The 22,205-nt window shown below is 34.4% G+C and overlaps 1 protein-coding gene across 1 annotated transcript in view; it reads right to left on the bottom strand.

Moving 5' to 3' along the window:
- Positions 1–4,525: 4,525 nt before the first annotated feature.
- Positions 4,526–22,205, bottom strand: part of SYT10 (synaptotagmin 10) — a 58,207-nt gene continuing 40,527 nt past the window's right edge. Inside the window, exons 4-7 of the mRNA XM_033117427.1 lie at positions 13,683–13,803; positions 10,342–10,513; positions 7,750–7,879; positions 4,526–5,941 (exon numbers count right to left, since the gene is read on the bottom strand). Coding sequence (XP_032973318.1) covers positions 5,870–5,941; positions 7,750–7,879; positions 10,342–10,513; positions 13,683–13,803 — 495 coding nt within the window. The 3' untranslated portion in view covers positions 4,526–5,869. The remainder of the gene's footprint in view (positions 5,942–7,749; positions 7,880–10,341; positions 10,514–13,682; positions 13,804–22,205) is intronic.

Here is a 22,205-nt window from a genome sequence, read left to right on the forward strand (position 1 = left end):
TTGAGGTTTCATTGTTACATAATTCATCTGAACCTGACAAATATGTTCACACATTCTAAAGAAGACATTGTAAAAATACTGAAATGTGTAACATCCTTTAAAGGTGGTTGCAAAACATTTGTTCTCAGTAATACAATTATATGCTGTCAAGTTTCACAAATGGCTCATTACCATGTACAAAAGCCAGAAACACGAATTTCAAAAGATTTTAAAATTTCTGTTCTATAATATGGAAGTCAAAGATATTGATTAAACAATGGCTACATATTACACCACAAAGTTCACTTAAAAAGTCACCTTATGAACATTGAAGGATACAAAGCAAGATCAAATACGATGGATCTAAATTATTCAATGTCATGTATGAAATGAAGAATTTTTATGGTTGCTGTCAGTTTAGAATAATATGTAATCTTGGACAATTCATTAGTGAAATCATCACATTTACAATGTGAGACAATATTATTTTGACTTCTTCCGTCTTCATTCTGAAATGAAAGTTTCATTTCACTGTGTTTCATGACTTATCCATATTTTGAAGATGAACCCAATCACGTCTCTCAGTTTGAAAGATCAATAAAAAGTTAATGCGAATGACAAGAACTTGGTCTGGACTTTTTGCTTATAACAAAACCAAATATTTTGCATATTACAGTTTGTCTATCTGTTTCTTTCTTCTACAGTAATAGAATTTATGAAGCTAGTCACACTGAGGATTTCTGTGTTTTTTAAATAAAAAGCTTAGAGGGTCTTTAAAAAAAACAAAAAAAATAATAAAACCCACAAAACGTTCTATATAAATAGAATAAACCGTGCAATTTTCATAGAGAATGATTTTATGGCCAGTTTGTACATAGCCTTAGGGTTTACAGGTTTTTTTCTGGTTCACAAACTTCATTCTACAGCAAAATCATAGTCAAACATAATTTCCTGTATTGATGTTCAGACTGGGAATATACATTTTATAATGTATATAAAAATAATACATTTTATAATGTATACATTTATAATGTATACATTTTATAATGTATATAAAAAATAAAAAACAATTTTGAAAGGTAAGAAAAACAAAAATTCAATGCATTAACCTTCCAATATTGAGACTTCTCAATAATTTTTAACTCATTTCTATAATATGCATTATTATCCAATAAATTGTTTTTGAGGGAAAACATGAAATTGAATAATTGAAATCCACCACCCTAGACAGTAAGTAGGGATTCTGTGCATAGCAGATGAAATCGCAACAAAATTTCCAAAGAAAATGGCCTATTTTTACACTTTCATGATAAGATCAGGAATAGTTTGCTCTTTAGAGAGGGTTCTCATGACCCAGGTGAGCTTAGAAGTAATTGTCAGTTTGAGATGAAGACATTTCCATATAAATACTATTTGCATCTCTAGATCTAATAGTAAATCACTTCCAGTGTCTCAGTATAGATAAACATAGGATTATTCTGATCAATTCCTCCTTGTAGGTGTGTATTTAAATCATTTCAGGCACAAAGAAGTCTATCTTTTCTTTTGAATATCTTCTACTTATTTTTTCAATCACCATTTCTAGTATTCAAAATGTTGGCATTTAATAAATCTTTAAGTCCCACCTCATACCTTAATTTATTGATTTCTTTTTTAAGTTGCTATAGCATGATATTGTCATCCCATTAAGTCAAACCTGCTACCTATCTTTATGATGAACAGGGCAAAAATGAAAATAACTTTTTACTTTGATGAGAAAACACCTGAAACGAAAATTAAATGCCACTGTTCAAATACGCATCTTTTTGGTGAACTGTTAATGGCAGATCACAAGTATTACCAATGGATCTTTTATTAAATTACCAATAACTCTAACATAAGATTGAGTAAATATAGGAAAAGTCTTTTAATGAAATAGAAAATTCTTACTTTAAAGAGTATCACTGAATAACATATTGAAAACAGCATTTAGTTTAATTAGCTCTGTTTCCCATGTAAAATACAAACTCACTATATTCTTTTAAATAATGGATCTTAGGTTCAGATGAATCATATCCTGAGCCATGTGACTGAGTAACAATTAAAATGCTGTGTCGTGGGTTTTTTGAACAATGTTAGAGGATTTACTTTCCACTGAAAGTTAAAATACAAAGTTGTTTTTGGTTTTGCATTCAAGTATCTCTATTTCCATTTGCTTTAACACATCTGTTTACCATCTGGTTAAGTAGATTCTTACTTTAAATTATTTTACTTTCTGTGCTTTTTGTATTATTTCTTATTGGCAGCAATAAGTTATTAGGCTAAAAACTATAAAAGTTCAGCTCAATTAAAGTACCTTGGAACAACCAGAGTTGCTTCAAGAACAAGTTGTGAAGAAAACAGATCTCCACATTTTCATTACAATCAATAGAGGTTGAATGACTTTCTTAAATCCTTATCAACCCTAATTTTTTTTTCTTAAATATCATGTTTTAATCAGTCATAATCGCAACTAAGGTAGCAAATAAAAACATCAGATGGAACTCCATTCCATGAATATATATGTTGTGAGATAATATCAAATACTCTTTTTAAAGAGGTAAAGAAATGACCATCTGTTCAATGTTAAGATTTTCGGTCCCTTTATTTGTAATATCTTTGGCTCTGTTGATAACTCGTTCTGAAATAAGTTATATTTCGTTTTATGGATAATAAAAGTTCAAAAAGGAGTGAAAGTTTGGTTCTTTCATTTTTGAAACAATCATTAAATCAAAGCCTTAAGAGATTGATATTTCTTTACTGAGTCTGCAAAATTTTAAAATAATAAACATTACAGGAGAATAAACACAGGTGAAAATGTCAGTTAAATATCACAACCAAATAGGTTCAAATATATTTGCTTTTATCTAAAACCTGAGTCAGTATTGATCAGTTGTGATCTCCCTGCAGTAACTAGAACACGTACACACTCCCCAAAACTGCATAAGAAAGTGGGTGCTTGGCTCTAAGTTCCCATCTCTTGTTCCCTGGCACTAGTTCTAATGATATTTTTACTGAATTGTGAACATATGAATATCAGAAGTTTTACATGTGAAATAAAGTACCAGAAACTGGACTGGCCTGACAAAGAAAATTAAAATTGTCAAGAAACATATTAAGAAACCTGTGTACAGAAAGCATCAACTGTTCAGATTTTTGTGAGATTATATACTGCACAAACACAAATGTTCTTTTCATATTCAATTTCCTCATTCTCCTGGTTACTTAGTGAATGAGGTAAATAAATAGATAAATAAATAAATAAATAAATAAATAAATAAATAAATAAATAACCTGGAAAAGAACATTGGTTGTTACGCTAATGAATCAACATGTGCTCCTTTTTCCTAGACTTATGTTTGGCAAGTCCCTGAATAAATCCCTGAAATTAGGTATTCATTATATACCTAAGCTGCTGTCATTAAAATGTGGTGTCCCACACAAATTAGTGGAGGAAATCTGTAACATCAAACCTTATTTTAAATATCGAAATAAAACATATTCTATCTTCAATAGCAAGTAGAAAGAGGATAAGTTATGTTTATGACTGTGTGGCTGTGTAGTGTGAGGACGTGTTGTATTGAAAGTGGTAGGATTACATTTTTATAATATGAACCATCATTTTAAACGATCACGCTTCATCAATGTGAGGGCAAACCTCTCATGTATTGCATGACAGATGACTTGTGAATTTTCTCTCCTTAATCTCTCTCACGGAATTAATAAATATTCTGGCATGATGAATTTATTCTAATCCCTAGGAAACATTTTTTAAAAATTATTTTAAAAACTTATTTTAATTTATGATCCCCATATTAAAGTCTCCTGGTTGGCTGGTTGCATTTTTTTCATCACAAACATTGGCATTTTCTCCGTAGGAGGCAAAGAAAAGCATGAGCTTCTAATTATGAATATAAAGTCCTGAAACCACATTTTCAGACGAAAATAATTATTACATTCACTTAGGAAATACATTCACTAATTAATTGTAAACTGTAGCCATATCTACTAGTAAAACAATTATCTCTGAAAATGTCATTTTATTAAGAGGATAACTTTTATCTTCCCATCTGATAACTGTTATTTCCCAGTAAAACAAAGAATTCCAAAATGGAAGTGTCATCTTCAATCATTCTGTCCACAGCAAGTGGTTCTTTTATTCTTGGTAAGGTAGCCAGGTATTTTCAAATAGGTTTCTTCTATTATTTTCAGTTAGAAAATTTAATGAGGAATACTTGTTTTCATTAGGATGTTAACAAGCATTTGAAAAATTTTAGGGAATTGTATTTGCCTTTAAAATATTAAATGTGTAAAATACATCTTAATTAACAATATGTCATTATGAGAGATGCCAACAAACAAAATTTCAAGGCTTTTAAAACTTTTCATTGTTTTCTTATTTAGAAACATGGGATATTACTAAGATTAAAATTTTATAATTGCTAATAAAAATTTCTCATTCTGATGAATGTGTTTATATATTTTAAGTTCAGATTTGTTTTGTATTGTTTTGTTCTTTTAACTTCCTATCTTGGGATAAGCTTGAAATATGCACTATCCACAGGACAAATCTCAAAAGTAAGGTTGAAGTTATTCAGTATAGATACTTTCCAGTACGTCCCAGAAATGAGACAGTAAAATGTTGACCTGTCATGTAAAAACGTTTGCATAGTTTTTACCACTAGTGGTCTGATCCTTGATCCTTATGAAGCCAAATGCTTTTCATGAAAGGACTGTGGGTTGGGACTGTTAGAATTGTTTATTTTCACTAAATGTTGAAATTATATTATTTATGGTATATCATATAATTTGCTGAAAAGTAAGTCATCCTTTTTTTAAGAAAATACCCAATTTTAATAATTAGCTTCAGATTGGGGTAAAAGTCACCATTACTGTATACAACCTAAACGACAATGAGCAGACAGTTATTGTACCTTTGGTGTCTGTTAGTATGGTCTATCAGAAATACAAGATCTACATGATAGTTTCATGTCACAAAATATACATATCACAGTACTTGAGAACCTTACGAACACTTAAAAAAATGAACGGCTTCTAATTCTATTCATTTGGAAATACTAATGCTACATTTTGAGTTTAAGATTATTAGAATTTTGAAAATATCAGTTAAACAATGCAACAAATGTGTGAACTAATGTAACATTAAGACAATATAAAGTGGCAGCCCAAATGGCTAAACCTCCGTTTTCCAGCTACTAAATATTACTTCTTAAATTTATATTCAAATATTTCTTTAAATTATAGCTTTACCTATATGTTTTACACAATCTTGAGAGACAACATTTTGAGTTTAGCAGAGCCAAACATTATCAAAAAAATAATTTGCTGAGAATGAAAGAATGTATTATCAGATAAGTTACATTAATTTGATTGCACAAGGATGTAATGCTGTGCAAATTAAGATCAAAATTTCCATTAAAGTTTATATGGAAATATGTGCATAACTAGAAATGAACATAGTTGTAACAAAATCAAAACCATACATATGTGACATGTGCTACTTTATACAACAGCAGCATAAACTATATATAATTTTAGATAAGTATGGATTCTTTTGAAAAAATGTATTTGTTTATGCAAAGAATTACAACTTAATAAAACACTCTTTGTGCTAATAGGCATATGACATGAAGAATAAAATACCTTATGGAGGAAGGACTATTTGTATTCAAGTAAAATATACGAAGATGTCCAAAGTTAATAAACAGATAAAAAAGTAAAAGAAAAATTGCACATCAAGTTTGTTCATTATCAGGATACAATTTAAATGAGAAAATCAAACCTATTTTTGTTCTGATCCAATGAGCACATGGTCCCATGTCCTTACTGTAATGGTCATATTTTGGAGGCATTACGGTGTGGAAGGTTGTTTGGGAGATGGACAGGATCCTTGACTATCAAAACTGCTTGCCCGGCCAGGTAACTGAAAGACAATAATTTCATAATGTATGATCTAGTGTAAAAAAAATAATGAAGTGGGTAATTGTTGCTATCTTTTAATAGTAACTGTATAAGAAGCAGTAGAGTATACTTTATATTTTAGACAACATACTCCTGAAATGAAATACAACCATCCCAAAACTCATTGAGCTATTTAGAGAATACACTTGTCTATACTTCTGAAGCACTCTAGGGGAAAGTGCTGTGTGGATGTGCATTTGTGTGTGTGTGTGTGTGTGTGTGTGTGTGTGTGTGTGACTTTTATGACTTATATTAAATGAAGAAGTGAGGTACAGATTTGAAACACTAATATATATATATATATATATATATATATATATATACACACATATATACATATATATATATACACATAAGCAGATATCCATGACGTTGTCTGAGCATGCAATGTTCATACCATATTCAACAAATTTTCCCTATAATGTCCTGAGTAACACATCCAAGGTCACATTTTTTGTGACAAAGCTGAGATCAGAACCTAGGCCCACTGCCATTTAGTGATAAATCACACTGTACTGCATCTCCCGTGCAACCCAGTGCCTAGTGCCTGAATAGGAAGCAGAATCTTCGTCTGGAGATTCTGCAGATAAGATGGCAACATATCATTCACTTACTATGTGGTTACCATAACTATTCTTTTTACTGAATTGCATAAATTCCGTCATCTACCACAAATCCTCTGTCAACCTGCATTACCTCCCAGTTAATCAATGACTTACTTTGTGACTCTTTCAAGATGCTCCAGCAACTGTCTTTGGCAGAGAAAGTCATTCTGTCTAGCAGCATTCAGTGTATCAAGTAGAATGACAGTTAACTTCATGGCTAAGAATCCTGAGGGAAACTGGTATTGCTTCCTCTGCTGGTTAATATAACTATCAATGTTAGTTATAATCAGAACTGACATTGTGCCACACTCAGTGCTAAGAACTTAATATTCAGCATTTTAGTTTTACTCTATGAGTTTACTACTATTACAGAATAATAGCAGAACTTAGAACCAATATGCAGCATACAGCAAAGCTAGGCTTTGAACTCAGGCAATGATTCCTCAATATTTTAAAAATCAGTGAGTGCTTTTACTTCCTGACCAGAGTTGGCAGAGATATATCTGTCCCTTACATAGATGAGTTGTACAGGTAATTGTTATACAGGCAAGTTACTTAACATCTCTAAGTTCTGCTATTACTCTGTAATAGTAGTAAACTCATAGAGTAAAACTCACTAAAATGCTGAATATTCAATTCTTAGCACTGAGTGTGGCACATTGTCAGCTCCGATTATAACTAACATTAATAGTTATATTAACAAGAGGAAGCAATACCAGTTTCCATCAGGATTCTTAGCCATGAAATTAACTGTCAGTACCTCTATTTAGAGATTCTGGGGAAGTTTAGGTGAGGTGGCCATTTTCACAAAGGAGAAGCGCCAACATTCAGTTTCCAGATAGTAATGAATTTACTTGATCATTTCACCACTCATTGATGTAAGTTTTCAGGCTCTACCAAGAAAACAATAGACTTGCAGTTTTATGGGCCTAATGTCCAAACAAATATCAAACCCAGAAAGTGTAGTTGATTTTAAAATCCAACAAGGCACACAGAACATTGAATACTGGATGATCGGGTGTGTGGGACAAAAGCAAGTGCAACGTCTATTTAAAAAGAAAAAAAAGTGACTATATAAAATGTCAAAAAGGAATTGGAAGATAAATAATATTTAAACAAAAGAGATAATAAAAGAGAGTAGGTGTCAAGAAACCACAGAGCTTACCTCCAGCAAGGGATGCCAATGTGTTATAGGTTTTCGGTGATAGGCCAGCATTTCATTCCAGTGGTCTCGCCCAAGACCCTTGGCATCCAGTCCTGTTCTGCATACTCCTATGACCTCATTGTGTCCTACCCTATGATTCAAAGAATATCACACTTTCACCCCAACATTCAAAGATAAATGGGCTTTCATACATCGTAGCAGAATTTTAAGCATATGATTAAAACCCAAGATTTTGTGACAGGTTCCAGAAGCTTTTGCAGATTAAACTACTTCAGGTCAAATGAAAAATCTTAAGTAAACTTAAATTTACTAAACAGGATCCACATTCAAAGATGAATTTATAAAAGGAGCACACACAATCCATTTTAGTGGTCTGTAACTTGAGCACATTTCACAGTAATAAAAATAGTGTGAATGAGCAATGCCAGCTGGCCCTTACCTATATGATGAGTTTCTTTCTTGGAAGGAATCCTATTAAGTTTAAATGATGTAAATCAAATTTTATTCTTTCCACAAGGCTTAATGTTTTATGATGATGCTTAGATTTCTCACCAAGAGCTCAATACTCACTTTCTTGTATAAACGACCATATTTAGTTGACTTTAAATGATATATCAGTGAATGTTATGCTTGTACTACAATTAAACAGGGCAGGGCTATGTTCAGTACCACAGTGTTTAATTTATTATTGCATAGCACCAGAGCAGACTAAACAATCTTCCTATTTTCTATTCATGTCCTGTTTTCACAGCAACAAATCCAAATAATGATAGTCAATATTTCTGAGACCTTATTATGTACCAGACGCTGTTCTAAGTAATTGGAATGTATCGACTCACTCAATCACACCATGATCATGAGTATCATTACCGTCATCTCATTTTACGGATGCAGAAACGAAACACCCAGAAGTCTGGGGACCTGCCTGCCTTTACCCACTTAGTAAGAGGCACGGGCAGGATTTGAATCAAGACAGTTAATTCAAGTGTGCAAGTGGTAAGTTGCGTCTCAAGAACGGAATGTAATGTAATGGCTTTTCTAAGGGTTCTTTTGATAGACATCGCTCAGAGGGCTTTGAGATGATCTCAGGGAATTTCATTCCTCTCTTCTTATCACTGATACAGCTATGTATAGTTAGTACCGTTTTCCTCAATATGAAGTTTCCCAAACAAGCACAATTTTAGAAAGAAGTGCTTTTTATCTTTCTGTTTTATATATTGTCAGGATCCCTTTCCCTGAAATTGTTTGGGTGACAATTGCTCAATTGAATCTACCTGCCATCACTGCTGTGGGAAATCGATAGAAGTCATTATTTGGTCAAGCAGAACAAGGGCTTCCAATGAAAACATTACAACATGTTTAGAGTTTAAAATTTCAACTAATTTAATTCAATCTCTCTCTTTCTGTCTCTCTCTCTCTAATGATAGCTTTTGTTTTGTAACCTGTGATATAAACTAATTTCAAAAAGATGGTACAGATCATTTTATTTTTCAGTGCTTCATTTTACTAGCTGAGTCAGAGGACATAGCCTATTAATTTCTTCTGGTTATAGGATCCTAGTTCTACCATTTTCATGACACTCTTCAAATATTAAAATGGACACTCTTTTTGAATATTTGTATATGTGTGTTCTGTAGCACTTCTGATATCATTAGAACAAAACAAATGCGGTAAGGCACTGTCTATGTGCTGAAAATTTTGTAGGTTAAATATACAGCATTCTTTTCCAAAAGGTTTATAAATATAAAAAGCAAAACAATAAAAAGAAGTATATAGCAAGGACCAAAGAAGAGATATGCACTTGTAGTGGAACAGGAATTCAGAGGAAGAAGAGGTTGGTTAGCTGGGAAAGACACAGAAGTGGTGACTTAAGCAGGGCTGTAAAGCCTGGGTGGGTGAGACACGCAGAGCAGGGAGATACTTCAGACAAGGGGCGGGTGGGAGGGTAAATGTAGAAACTGCCTCAGGGAGAACCTTTAGAGCTGCACCTGGGAGTTTACAATTTATTTCATGAAAGGAGAAGTGACCCCAAGTGTGTGAGCTGGAAGAGCTATCCACAAAGCCATGTTTTAAGGGTGATATGAAACCATCAAGGCTGTATTCCTCCGGTCACTACTCACCTTCTACTCTTAATACTTGCTGTTCACAGTTCCATATTATGCTAAAGTGCTACAAAAGTGAATCCCCAAGAGATTACATAGCTTTCTCTTTCACACAGCTAGTTAATAATAGAGCTCTGATAAGAATCATTATATCAATACATCAGCCCAGTTGAGAAACTCCATTGATTGTGATTTTTGTTGTTCCTCTGAAAAGGCTTCACAAGAGTGCTTTCTGTAATGTATCCCACACTGCTTCTGCACCCATTCACTGCACCCAGTGTTCTCTGTTCTCAACTTAAGCATGACTTCTTTTGGAGAAGAAGAATAAAAGAAATATTATAACATGGAAAAAATGAATTTTGAATGACTAATTTTTCCCTCTTCCAATTTATATTAAAACTATTGTGGCAATTAATAACCTGAAAAGCTGAATTGAGTCTGCATATGACTAAACGTGGCTGATCTTCAGTGAGTAGAGAGAAGCACATACCGATCGTAATCCATGACTGCGATGGAGAGGCTGACCTGCTCCACATTCTCTGGAGGGATGTCGAAAATAATGGCCTCATTGTACACCGGGTTTAGCGTGTTTTTCTTTGTAGTTGTTTTCCTCTTTTTTAATCTTCGACCCTCACACATCAGAGACACTTTGACATAAGGATCTAGGAGTGGGAAGGTAATTTTATTAAAATAAAAGGAATGGTACAAAGCATAAATAAGACTGTAGTTAATTGTTACTAAGTAAGAAAAGTGGTATATCAAACCCTTTGGTATTACCAGTTTAAATTCAGATAATTTATTTGGGAGCAACAGACTCTCTGAGACTTCTTATTTTAAATGGAAATATTTCTCTTGAATGAACTAGAAAATAATTCATTTGATATAACTATTTTTAATACAATGGAGAAAACTCACTAGTTTATCAGGAGCCAGTCCAGAGCTACGTGTCTTTTTGCCGCAGTTATCTGAAGACACATTTTGTTAGAAGTGATTTTTAGGGAAAGTAACCCTAACAAGTAAGAATAATGGTATTAAAGTTTATTTCCCTCAAAATGATTTAGAATAAGAATACTAAGACTGGTGAAAGAGCAACATTATACCTAGACAAGTATATGTAATCATAATGAGTAGAAATTAGAAAGCAAAAACTATATTAGTTAAATTTTTCTGTAATCGTTGGAAAAGGTACAGAGGTTTCATTTTACAATTATAGAGTTGGAACTTGATAAGGAGCTCAGATTGAAGAAATGATCACTACGAATCATTATGAAATGCTCAGCAGTATACAACAGGAAAGGGAATATTTGGCTTAAAGATGGCTTCAAGGAAGATTCTTATTAATATGACATTGACTATATGATGCCAAATGGAAAGAGAACAATTTAATTGGGCTATATTTTTATGGGCCAAAGGGATCAAATAATTGTTAACAAGTTCTGCTCCAGCTGACTGATCTCTCTCTACCTTTTTATTCCTGCCACCTTAAGTATAACAACTGTTATAATACTATAGAAAATACAAGGTATTATGTAAAAGTTTCTCTTAAAAGCCTTACTTTTTTTCTATAAAAAGGAGGCATGGCTTTGGGAGGAAATGCTGGCACTGGGGTGAGCATGCTAGATGGTTAAAACTGTCAGTTTCTGCTCTATCTTCATTCTTTTTTCTTTTTTTTTTTTGCATTCTGGTCACCTTCCAACTGTAGCACCACCACCACTTTTTCTCTCTTTCCATCAATGTAGTAATCCATTTTATTTCCTTAGAATAGCGCAACATGATGGCAATGTTAATTTATTTGGGCAAATGAATTTTTTTTTGAGCTCTAGAAAGATCTATCTGCATATTACATAAACATCTCCACCAAAGGGCAAAAACATATTTTATGGCTAGAAATAGGATATGTAGAAGAAAACAGGGTGAAAGGGCATTGTTTAATGACTATATTCCATTTATTTTTAACTTTTTCAAAATAATAGGAAGTATGTTCTAAGGAAGAAACTCGTTTTTGTGATGCACTTTTGTGTATGAGCCCCCAGGTCTAGGCCTCTCATTAAAAACAGGGACGAGGTCTGGTTTATCCTTTGATGACCCCATCAGGTCTCTGACGATATTTCTCTATTCTACTTGAGACAAGGATAATTTACTGGCTGCTTAGCTGATTCACAAGCTTTTTGTGAGAATTAATGAGGTGGTGTTCTCAAAGCACGCAGTCCTCTCATGAAAAGCCTCATATAAATAAGAAGCAATCTTTTACTTAATTACAACTTTGAGGCTGCTTGCTTGTCTCTGGGTGGTGAACACTCAATGAAATATACAGAGGATGTATTTGAGAACTGTACACTTGAAACTATATAATGTTACTAACCAATGTCACCCCAATAAATTTAATTTAAAAAAAAATCTGGGTGGAACTCAAAAAAAATTTGATCGTGTTTGATATATGGTAGAAAGAGTAGACTAAACAATAGTTTACAGAGCACACTGTTTATATTTCTTCAACATTTATGGATCCAAGACTTTTTCTTGGGTTGTTTCAAAATAAATGTGGAATTTACATATATACGTATACATATATATGAATATATACGTATATATGTAACATATACGTTGAATTTACATATATATGTGCGCATATATACACACACACATATACATATATATAAGTCTGTATTGCAAATTTAAAAAAATTAGTAAATCGACATAGTTCAAGGTTCAAGATGATAGGGAAAGATGTCCAAGCAGAAGTCTCTCTCTCATTTGTCTCCATAACTCTCCACCGCTTAGTTTTTGTGTATCACTCTAGTATATCTTAATGCAAATATTAGCAACGAGAATATTCTAAAAATTCCCATTCTTACACAGAAAGGAATGTGATAGCCATATTTATTTTTGCACCTCCCTCTTTTGTTCATTTAGTAAATTCTGGGGCTCTATCTACACCAGAACTTGGAGTTCCTTCATTCTTTTTGTAATGCAAATTTAGTTTATTAATTTTGTTGTTGTTCTTACCCACAGAGTTATGGATTACCCCCTATGCCATCTTTTATTATACCTCCACTATTTCTTATTTCTGTTTTATTCAACAAATGCTTACTGACCTTCTCCCTACTCTGCTCTTATCATTTTTTCTTTCACAGAGCAATGCCCAACTTCACATATTCAGTTATAAATAATCCTCCAGACTGTAGTGATTTAAATTAAGTGATAAAAAAACATGATGTGGCTTTACCACTTTATAAAAGTTAGCACAAGAGAAATTTCCTTCAAGAATGTCTTTAAGAAACTTCAAGAGACATTCATTTCCTTTATTTCTTTCAGTCCCTATTGTCGCCAGATTTGTACTTAGAAAGGTGGTAAGAATGCAAATGGTGGTCTTGGAACCTGGTTATTTCTCTGCAGATCAGGTGAGGAAAATAAATTCAGTCTAAATATGGCTTCATATGGTCCTTACTCATAGAGCGAGTTTGAAGTGAATGATGGCTTAAAGGCCAAAAATCTTCCCTTATAAGTAAGTGACTAAGTGGAAGTAGGGAAGTAGATGGTAAATTATGGATTTTTCAGAAAGAGCTAAATCAGTAGAGAAAAAATAAAAATAAAAACCCGAGTTCAAAGTCAATCTATTTAATAGTACCTTTTAAAAAGTTCACAATGATAATGTAACTAAAAGAGGTGATTTGGAGCACTTTGATTGGTAATCTCTTTTTCTACTTTTATATTTATTACCCCACAACAGACAAATGAACTCAACAATTCAATCGCTATATACAATTTGGGGGACATGGAATATTTTATTTGGGGATATACTCTTGACCCACTGGCCGACTGTGTGCATACCTGATGCTCCGGTAATGTCCATAGCCTTCAGATTTCTGCACTTGATGACTGTCAATGTCATACGTCCAGCAGTTGGCAAATAACAAAGGGAAAACATGATTTCACCCAGGTCTATACTTTCCTAGAAAGGCAATTGGTATTGTTAGCCATTTCAAACACCAGATAGTGAAAACAAAATATAATTGAAGATGTTGAGTGAAAAATCACTTTAATAGAATATTTGAATGTCATTTTCCATTATTTTATTAAGGAGGCAGATAACATTGCAAGAAAGCTGCTTTAAACAGAGGAAGAAAGGAGAGTACGTATATGCCAGCTGCTTAATTGACATCTCCGCTTGTATTTCTAACAGGAACCTGAAACTTCATGTAGTCAAAATCAGACGGCTCATTCCACTCATTCCCCATCATCTTCCAAAACCAAGTCTTCTGTCAGTCTTTCCAAACTCAGCAAATGGTGTCATAATTCACCCAGAGGCGGGAGCCAAAAACTTAGCAGTCACTTTTATTCTTCTCTTTTCCTCACCACATTCAAACCATGTTTTGTCTGCACTATCTACAAAATACATCCCAAACCAGTGACTTTGTTTCTAGGTCTATTACTATCATTCAAGCCACTATCCCCTCTTGTCCAGGACTATTATTTCCTTAGTTTTTAAAACTGATCTTTTATCTCAGAAGTTGATCTTCACCAGCAACCAAAGTGATCATTTACGAAATACAAATCAAATTATTTCACCCTCTTGCTTAAAATCATCGAAGGGCTCACAACTGTACTGGAATACAATTCAAACCCTTTACCCTGGGACATAAGTGGGGGTAACTATAAATCCTGGTGTATCTGGAAAATTCCGGGTTTATACCTTTTGTTCTGGTGTAATTATTCAGAACATCCCCTTCCATTGTTAAACACATCTTAGTTTGGACCATGCATTACAAGGTTGTACATGTAAGTCCCCGTGTGATCTGGACCTTACCTATCTCTCTAACTTTATATCTTGCCTCTCCTGCTCAGCTCACTCTGAAGCAAACACAAAAGCTTTTTTTATTCCTCTTATTCATACAAATGAAGTTTGTTCCTGCCTTTGACCTCTGTTTTTTTATTTTTTTATTTTATATCTTTACATGGCTGAGTCCTCACCATGTAGGACTCAGCTCAAACAGCATCTCTTCAACGAGGCCTTCCCCCATCCTATCCTACACTCACCCCACTCACACAGATCCTTTACATTCTTTTCATAGCACTTACCATCATCAGAAATTACCCTTTAAGTTCTTTTGTTTGTTTGTTTCCCTGATTCCCATACATAAGGTCTAGAAAATCAGGGTTCTTGTCTGTCTTATTTTTACATTCTACTAAAGTGTCTGATGCATAGCTGGCTCTCAGTGCATTTTTCTTTCTTAGGAATGGAAAGACTATGAATTAATGTGGATAAAAACCAATCTGCTTTGTTTCATTTATAAGGTAGAAATGTCCACAGTACGTTGATATAGATATATTTGTTGTCAATGGCTGCCTAGATGACGGACAAATGAAATGGAGAGTGAGAAATGCACATTTAGGATGCTTCTCAATATGTAACTTTACTAACAATTGTCACCCCAATAAACTTTAATTAAAAAAAAAAAGTTGTTTACAGATTTAATCAAACCATTCCTGGAAAGACAATTCATAATAGATTTAATTTTGGGGGGAATAAGTTGCTATGCATTCAAGTCAAAGAACGAGGTTCCTAAAATTTCTTCATGACAGGCTATTAATATTTATTGGACATATTCTTAGAGCTCAGGTTCAGATTTATGTAATTCTATTTCTTTAGTCATGGTCTAGAAGTAATAGAGCCTAGTAATTAAGAGCATAAACTTTGAATCAATTAAACTTTGGTTTGTTCCTATTTTCTACTTCCTAGCTGTGAGATCCCAGGAAATTTAATTAAGCTTTGAATCTGTGAAACTTCATTTCCAAATTGAGGAAAATACCCTCTCCACAGGGGTTTTAATCATTAAATAAGATACTGTAAACAAAGCCCAAGGTATTTAACAGTGTCTGGCATATGATAAGGGATGCTGTTTTATTCATTGCTGTATTGCTATCACACGGAGCTGTGCCTTACACATATCAGGTGCTCAGTAAGAACTGGATAAATGGAAAAAATTAATCAAGGGAAGTAATTATTATTTTTCGAGAAAATTAGTAAAAAATAAATATTTTATAAGAAAGATATATCCAACTGGATCTCCTCTGGGCTATTTGATTGCTGCAGACACAAAATAGTAAGCAAGATCCAATAGGAGAGACGTGAGGCAAAAACAGAAAGAGTACAACCTTCTGCCAATGATTCATTCTTTTCACCACCAAGCAAGTACTGAGTATCACTTGCCGGGCCCACTGGTAGGTACTGTAAACACTATGATAGACATGGTATGATTCTGCCCTTGACGATCTCAGTTGAAAAGAAAGAACAGTCTGTAAAGGGCTAAGAAAATAAGTCTGAATTCTACTTTTATCTGATGATTCTTTCCTTGTTTCTCCTATCTCTTTTTCCAAGTGTTTCTTTAGGTTTAGGCAATGGGCTTAAGTTTTCTGTCTGGCAGCCATTCCTCATTCCCTCACTGGGTATTTCTCCTTCCAGGAAATCAATTAGAGTAGACATAGACATATTTTGTTGTCAGCTGGTGAAAGTTAAGGGATCCCTTTGTGAATGTAGAGCAAGATACCAAGTTCCACCAAGAAACAAGGTGGGGGTGGTGATGGAGAAGTTAGGAAAGAAATAGGAGACGTGATCTCAGAGATGAAATGCTTAAGGTCCAACAGGCAATGCACCACATGCAAACAGAAATAAAGTACACAAATAGAGACATCGAAAAGGATTAGCAAATAAAATATATTTTCACATGTCTGACTGACATGGTTTTACTTTTACACATTAGATAATTTGTGGGAGTACTTTTTATACTTCTCTAGATATATTACGTGCCTACTGGCTGGAACAAAGAGTTTGCTGAGTTTGGTCCCATCTCTCAAATATCTTTTCGATGGGTGCAGGTACAACATAATTTTGACTATCAGTTATTAACAGTTATTCGTAAATATAAAGAGGCTAAAGTGAGGAGTTGACCAAAGTACTTGGCCAAATCAATTGAAAACAAAGAGCATGATTAGGTGACATCTCTAAGCAGCTGTGTATGACAAGCTGGTGGCTTTTTGCCTACTGCAGTAGTAAGAAATCTACTTAAATATTTAAACTCCATGTAGTCAAACATTTTAAGGAAACTGGATCAAAGTGGGTGGTAAAAATTAATGTGTAGTATGCATCTGTAATAAATGCACAAAAATTGATTCTTCATTAGACTAAATTTTTCCTTCAGGAAGTACGGATGTGAAAGAACTAAATCTACTACATACTAAAAAGGGCAGAGTATTCTCTAAGGTAAATACCAATATTCTTCAATTTTTAAAATCTGGAAGCAATCTAAGGGATAATCATGAGAAATGAACTTAATGAAAGTAAACAGGTATGTGACCTTAAAAAAGGTCCTGTAACAGATGTAACAGCAGAACTCTAGATTTTGGTTACAGTAAGTGTACTGAGCCACAGTACCCATCACCGAGTGTGTCTCCCTGTTGATGGCCCAACTCCAGGGAGCTGGTTGAGTTTTAATTGCCACCTCTTCTCTGTCTGCCCCAGACCACTGCAGCTTATAAAACATACTCAGTCTCAACAACCGGAGCCCCCTAGTGAACAGCTAAGAACCAGGAAATAAGTTGAAAGGTTTCTGAACATCCAGCGTAAATATACCTAAGTTATGCAGGAAAATTCTAAGAAGACGACATCGTTTCTTACTCAACACCCATTTACTATTATTTTAGACAAAATTCTAATAATAATGTTTACTTGGTATATCAGCCTCCATCAGGTCAAAACGCACTTGAAATGTAGAAATGGGGAAACTAATAGCAGGAGGTTTAGTGAAGGTAGCAATAAATGATAGCTGCAAAAACACATCACAATACCTACAATATATGTACATATAGAGAAACAAATATACTAAAAAGAATAGCAACCTAGATCATTTTGTACCGAGGAGAATTAACACTAATAATGCCTTAGTAACTTAAAACATTTTATTACAGACTTGAACACTCATTAATAGTAAAAAAGAAGACTGAGTCATTAAGCTAAGAAAAAATATCTTAGCTTAAGCTTAGCTTAGCTTATTTTCCTTAGGCTAAGGAAAATATCCTATGTGTTCTGTTTAAGAAGGTAGAGAAGTATACGTTATTATTTACAGTTATTCTTATCCAAAAATCCTTAAAATGTTTGAAGTGGTAATTTTAGCTTAAAATTAGAAAGACTTTGACTTTTTGAAAATTTTATTTGTGGGTAATCTCATTTACTACAATTTTATATAAGCATGAGCTTCCCAAATTAACCTCTGAAAAACTCTTCTATCTTTGGGCAAATAATCATTTGACAGCTGGCTATAATGTCTAGGATACAGTGTTCTACAAAATCTATTTCAGGTAAGAAGGCCTTTATTTCATTCTCAGACACACTAATGTATTCACAGTGACGATCTCTTGACTCTGTACTTGGAAACAGAACTGATAAGAAAAGCCTAAGACTGAGGTTGGGTCAGGGCCTGTACATTTGATTTCATCCATCCTGGCTCCACAGGAGAGTTGGGAAGATAGAGACCATTTTATGATAATTGGCTCTAGTCAACCTCATGAATAACAGTCACAGTTACAAAGTTTTTTCCATGTACTGTCTCTCCAGAATAAACATAAAAGTCATTTGAAAGATAAATGGATATACAAATAGTTGCACTGCACATTCCATTTCAGGACTAACTGTAAGCTCAAGCTACAGCAAATGAGTGTAAGGGATGAAAAGCAGGCATGTTGAAGCCTTGATAACCATGGATGAAATAACCTGAGGAAGCATACCTGGGAGGGAAATAACCATTACAGTGGGGTTTGAAGGATTAAAGAGCTGGGATTTCATGGGGAAGAAGAGGAATAATGTTGTATGTGAATAGTATGATTGATAGTGACAGTTATAAAAATAATATTTGAAAAATATTATTTTGAGAAGGCTAGATGAGGATGGAGAAAGACAGAAGAGAGAGGCCATTAACGTAAACAGGCATGGGGAGGTGTTGGCTGAAGAAAGGTTTGAATTCAGTGATATATTAGAAAGTAAGAATACTAAGACTAACTGAAAAGAGCCTTTAAACAAACAATTGGTTGCCATAGTGACAGCAGTCATCACATCCACTTAACACCCTAAATACAGCTTGCCTTCCACTTGGTATCCTAAACACAGCTTGCCTTACACATTTCCTGGTTATTAAGAAAACTGATGGTTTTCCACACTCTGTTAAATAACGTGTAACTAGTTCAAAGAGCATCTTCATTAAGTTACTAGTCCTTCACCCACCTGCTCACAAAATGAAGCTACAGTGAAATGCAGTCCCGGAATGGATCTACTGGATTCACACTATCGGAAAATTTTTATTTCTCTGACTCATACCTCCCATTCATCGAAGAAAATTGTGGAATTTAACCTTGAGCAATCCACTTAACTCCACTTGACCTCAGTTTCTTTAGTGTAACATGAGGATGTTCAAAGAGATGGACTAATTTATTTTTAGTTATAAAAGTTTATAATTGTAAACACTGGCAAAATGAAGACTAATTAGTATATACAGTTCAGACATGTTTGGGAATATATGGACAGGCCCTTTTAGGCCTTATTTGCTGTAGAGCTGGTGGAGCCTCATTAGAAAGACCACAAAGGATCAGCTGGTGCTAATAATTTGATTTCAAGTTCAAGAACAAATGGCCATAAAAAATGACTATCAGTTAAATTTCCAGACAATGTGCTAGATTTAGGAAGGATGCAATTTTTAAGGCAGAGAACATCAGGGTTGATCTGGTTGGAGAATCATGAGGAAAGACTAAAGAGGATAATGAGTCAGCATTATCATTTATATTGTCTCCTGGCTCTGCTAAAAACTTCAAGGGGATTGTTTTTGACTCTCTGATATATGTTGGACACACTGGGTCTAAAATATAGAGTCCACACTCCTTCACATGACACATGTGGTCCCTAACAAACTGAGTCCTAAGTTTTTTTCTACATTCACCTTACAAATTTCTTGTGATGTTGCCACAACTCCAAAATTCTGTTCTCTAGCTATATATCAAAGCCTTGTTGATCCCTAAACATTCATTTATTCATTAACAGGCTCTTGTTTATTGAGAGCATCCAAAATGCCAGGCACTCTTCTAGTTAGTGGGGGTACACTGATGGCCATACTAAATTTTTCTCCTCATAGGGTTTATATGTGATTTTAGACAAGTAAGTCACTGAACCTCTCAGAACATCACACAATTAATTTTTTAGGGAACAAGCAGGAAGAAAAACAGCTCTGCAGAATTTTAAAAAACATACTTATTTTGTTTTTGATTCAGTGTTATAAATGCTTTTAGAGAGATTCTTGGGTTTTAATTATAGGAACAGAGATGAAAATTCTTTCTATGAAGATTCTTCCCATGAAAACCTAGGAGGACTACAGAGGTGCATGACATTTAATCTGAACCTTGAAGAATGAGTAAAGGTGAAGGGAATTAAAAACAGAGAGAAATGCACATAATGAGGTTTGGAGGCTTGGAGTTTCCAACAATGACCAAAGAGGGACCAAAGAGGGACCAAAGAGAAGGTCAAAGAGGGACCACTGGCTCTGGCAATGCCACAGGATAATTTAAACAGCAACACACTGACCTTATTCTAATGACTCCTCCTCAGGAATATTTACTCAGATCAACCCTGATTCTGTGCAGTCAGTATGATATCCATTTCCATGGTTAATAACAATTTCCTAGAGGGGATGCATTTCATTTTTAAAGGTATAATACAAAAATATAATGTATGTCATGGGTCCAGTTTGCAGCCTGACACAGTAGATGCTCAAAACAAAAACAAAAACAAAACACTATTTTTTTCTAGTTTAAAACAATTTTTTTCTGGGGCCAGTGACAATCATAAAGTTGATGCTTAATATAAAGTTTATTGAATGAATAAATGAACGAATAAATCATAAAAGCATCAGGCTTGGTCATGATTTCAGTGGCAGCAGGAACATCTGTTTGAAGGAGTGACGATTAATTGTTACTCAGGAAGCAGGGAACAAGTGAGCAAATAGCAACACTGTTAACGGGTGCTGTGGGCTTTGTGGGTGGAACCTCCAGAACTGTGCAAGAGCATGTCCATATATGGTGGCCCTAAGAGGACAATAAACTAATACTCATAATAGTTTTGAGTCATTGAAAGATATACTTAGGGTTTGGGGAGCTCAAGTTAGAGGATACTTATCTATCAGTTTTATTGAACTTTATTTCTCTATAGATTCCTCTATTCTAGTGTGATCTGAGATAATGTTTGCTATAATTCTATAGTACATTGGATTTCAGAATCAAGTATATTCCTAAGGTGTATAATTTGCTTTCTTTGTTTTTTGCACATATGGTCGTATCCTCCAACCTGCCAGCACAAGCAGTCTAGTGACTCTGGGAGGCAAATGAGAACGGGGAGGAAGCTGTTTGATAGAATACAAATTAGAAAATATAATTAACGTTATAACTTCCAGCTTCTAATCCACCGCCCTCTTGTTCTTTTCAAGAACCACAATTTTTGCACAGCACTTCCTCCCTGCTCTTTCTCCTTCTCCCAGTATTCTGATTAAATCCGATTTCATCGTGTTCAATGAGGGTGAGGGCAGGCACAGGCAAGAGGGCTCTATTACAAAACCTAGTTAGATTCCTGCATTTTTATATCACAGTTTTCATTATTGAGTTTTTCCTGCCATCTCCACTTGAAGACAGAAAGTGCTCACCAGGTGCCCTTCAGGAGGACTCGCTTGTATTTCTGCAAGAAGGAAAAAATGCACTTTGTATTAAGCACATGATATTAAGAACTGTGCTTGGTTGGCCACGGTACAAAGTCCAGTTGAAATGTTGCTGAAGTCAGGGCAGAAAAGGGCAGAGAACATGGCAGGTTAGAGATGGGGTAATTGCAAACCCTGTCTTAGCATTAAGTGATTAACAGTCACAACCCAGAGCTGCTATCGCCAGGGATGCTATTTAATAGTGTCGTGTTTCTGCTCAGTGGGAGAACCATTTTCAGCTCCCAGTGCAGGCGGGACATATCTCTGCCTGCCAAAATGGTTTAGCTCTTGTTCTATCTGACACAACGGTAGACTTAGCTACCAGGAGCCATGAAGTGCTCAGGTTGTAGAGACAGATCTGAGGCCTTAAAACCGCCTTTCCTGGACTTAACAAAGCAAATCTCATAATTACCTGTGTAATAAAGAGCCTGAAGCAAAGAGGGGAGAGCCCAATATAGACACTGCGACAAGTGCAATTTAAGACATAAGAAGAGGATACAAATTTGTTATGAACTCTTCCTTTTATAATACTGGTTAAGAGCTATCTTAAGCTTCTTGGTGAAAGGAACTG

The sequence above is a fragment of the Rhinolophus ferrumequinum genome, chromosome 10 (genome assembly GCF_004115265.2).
Source record: "Rhinolophus ferrumequinum isolate MPI-CBG mRhiFer1 chromosome 10, mRhiFer1_v1.p, whole genome shotgun sequence".
In the NCBI taxonomy this organism is placed as follows: Eukaryota; Metazoa; Chordata; class Mammalia; order Chiroptera; family Rhinolophidae; genus Rhinolophus; species Rhinolophus ferrumequinum.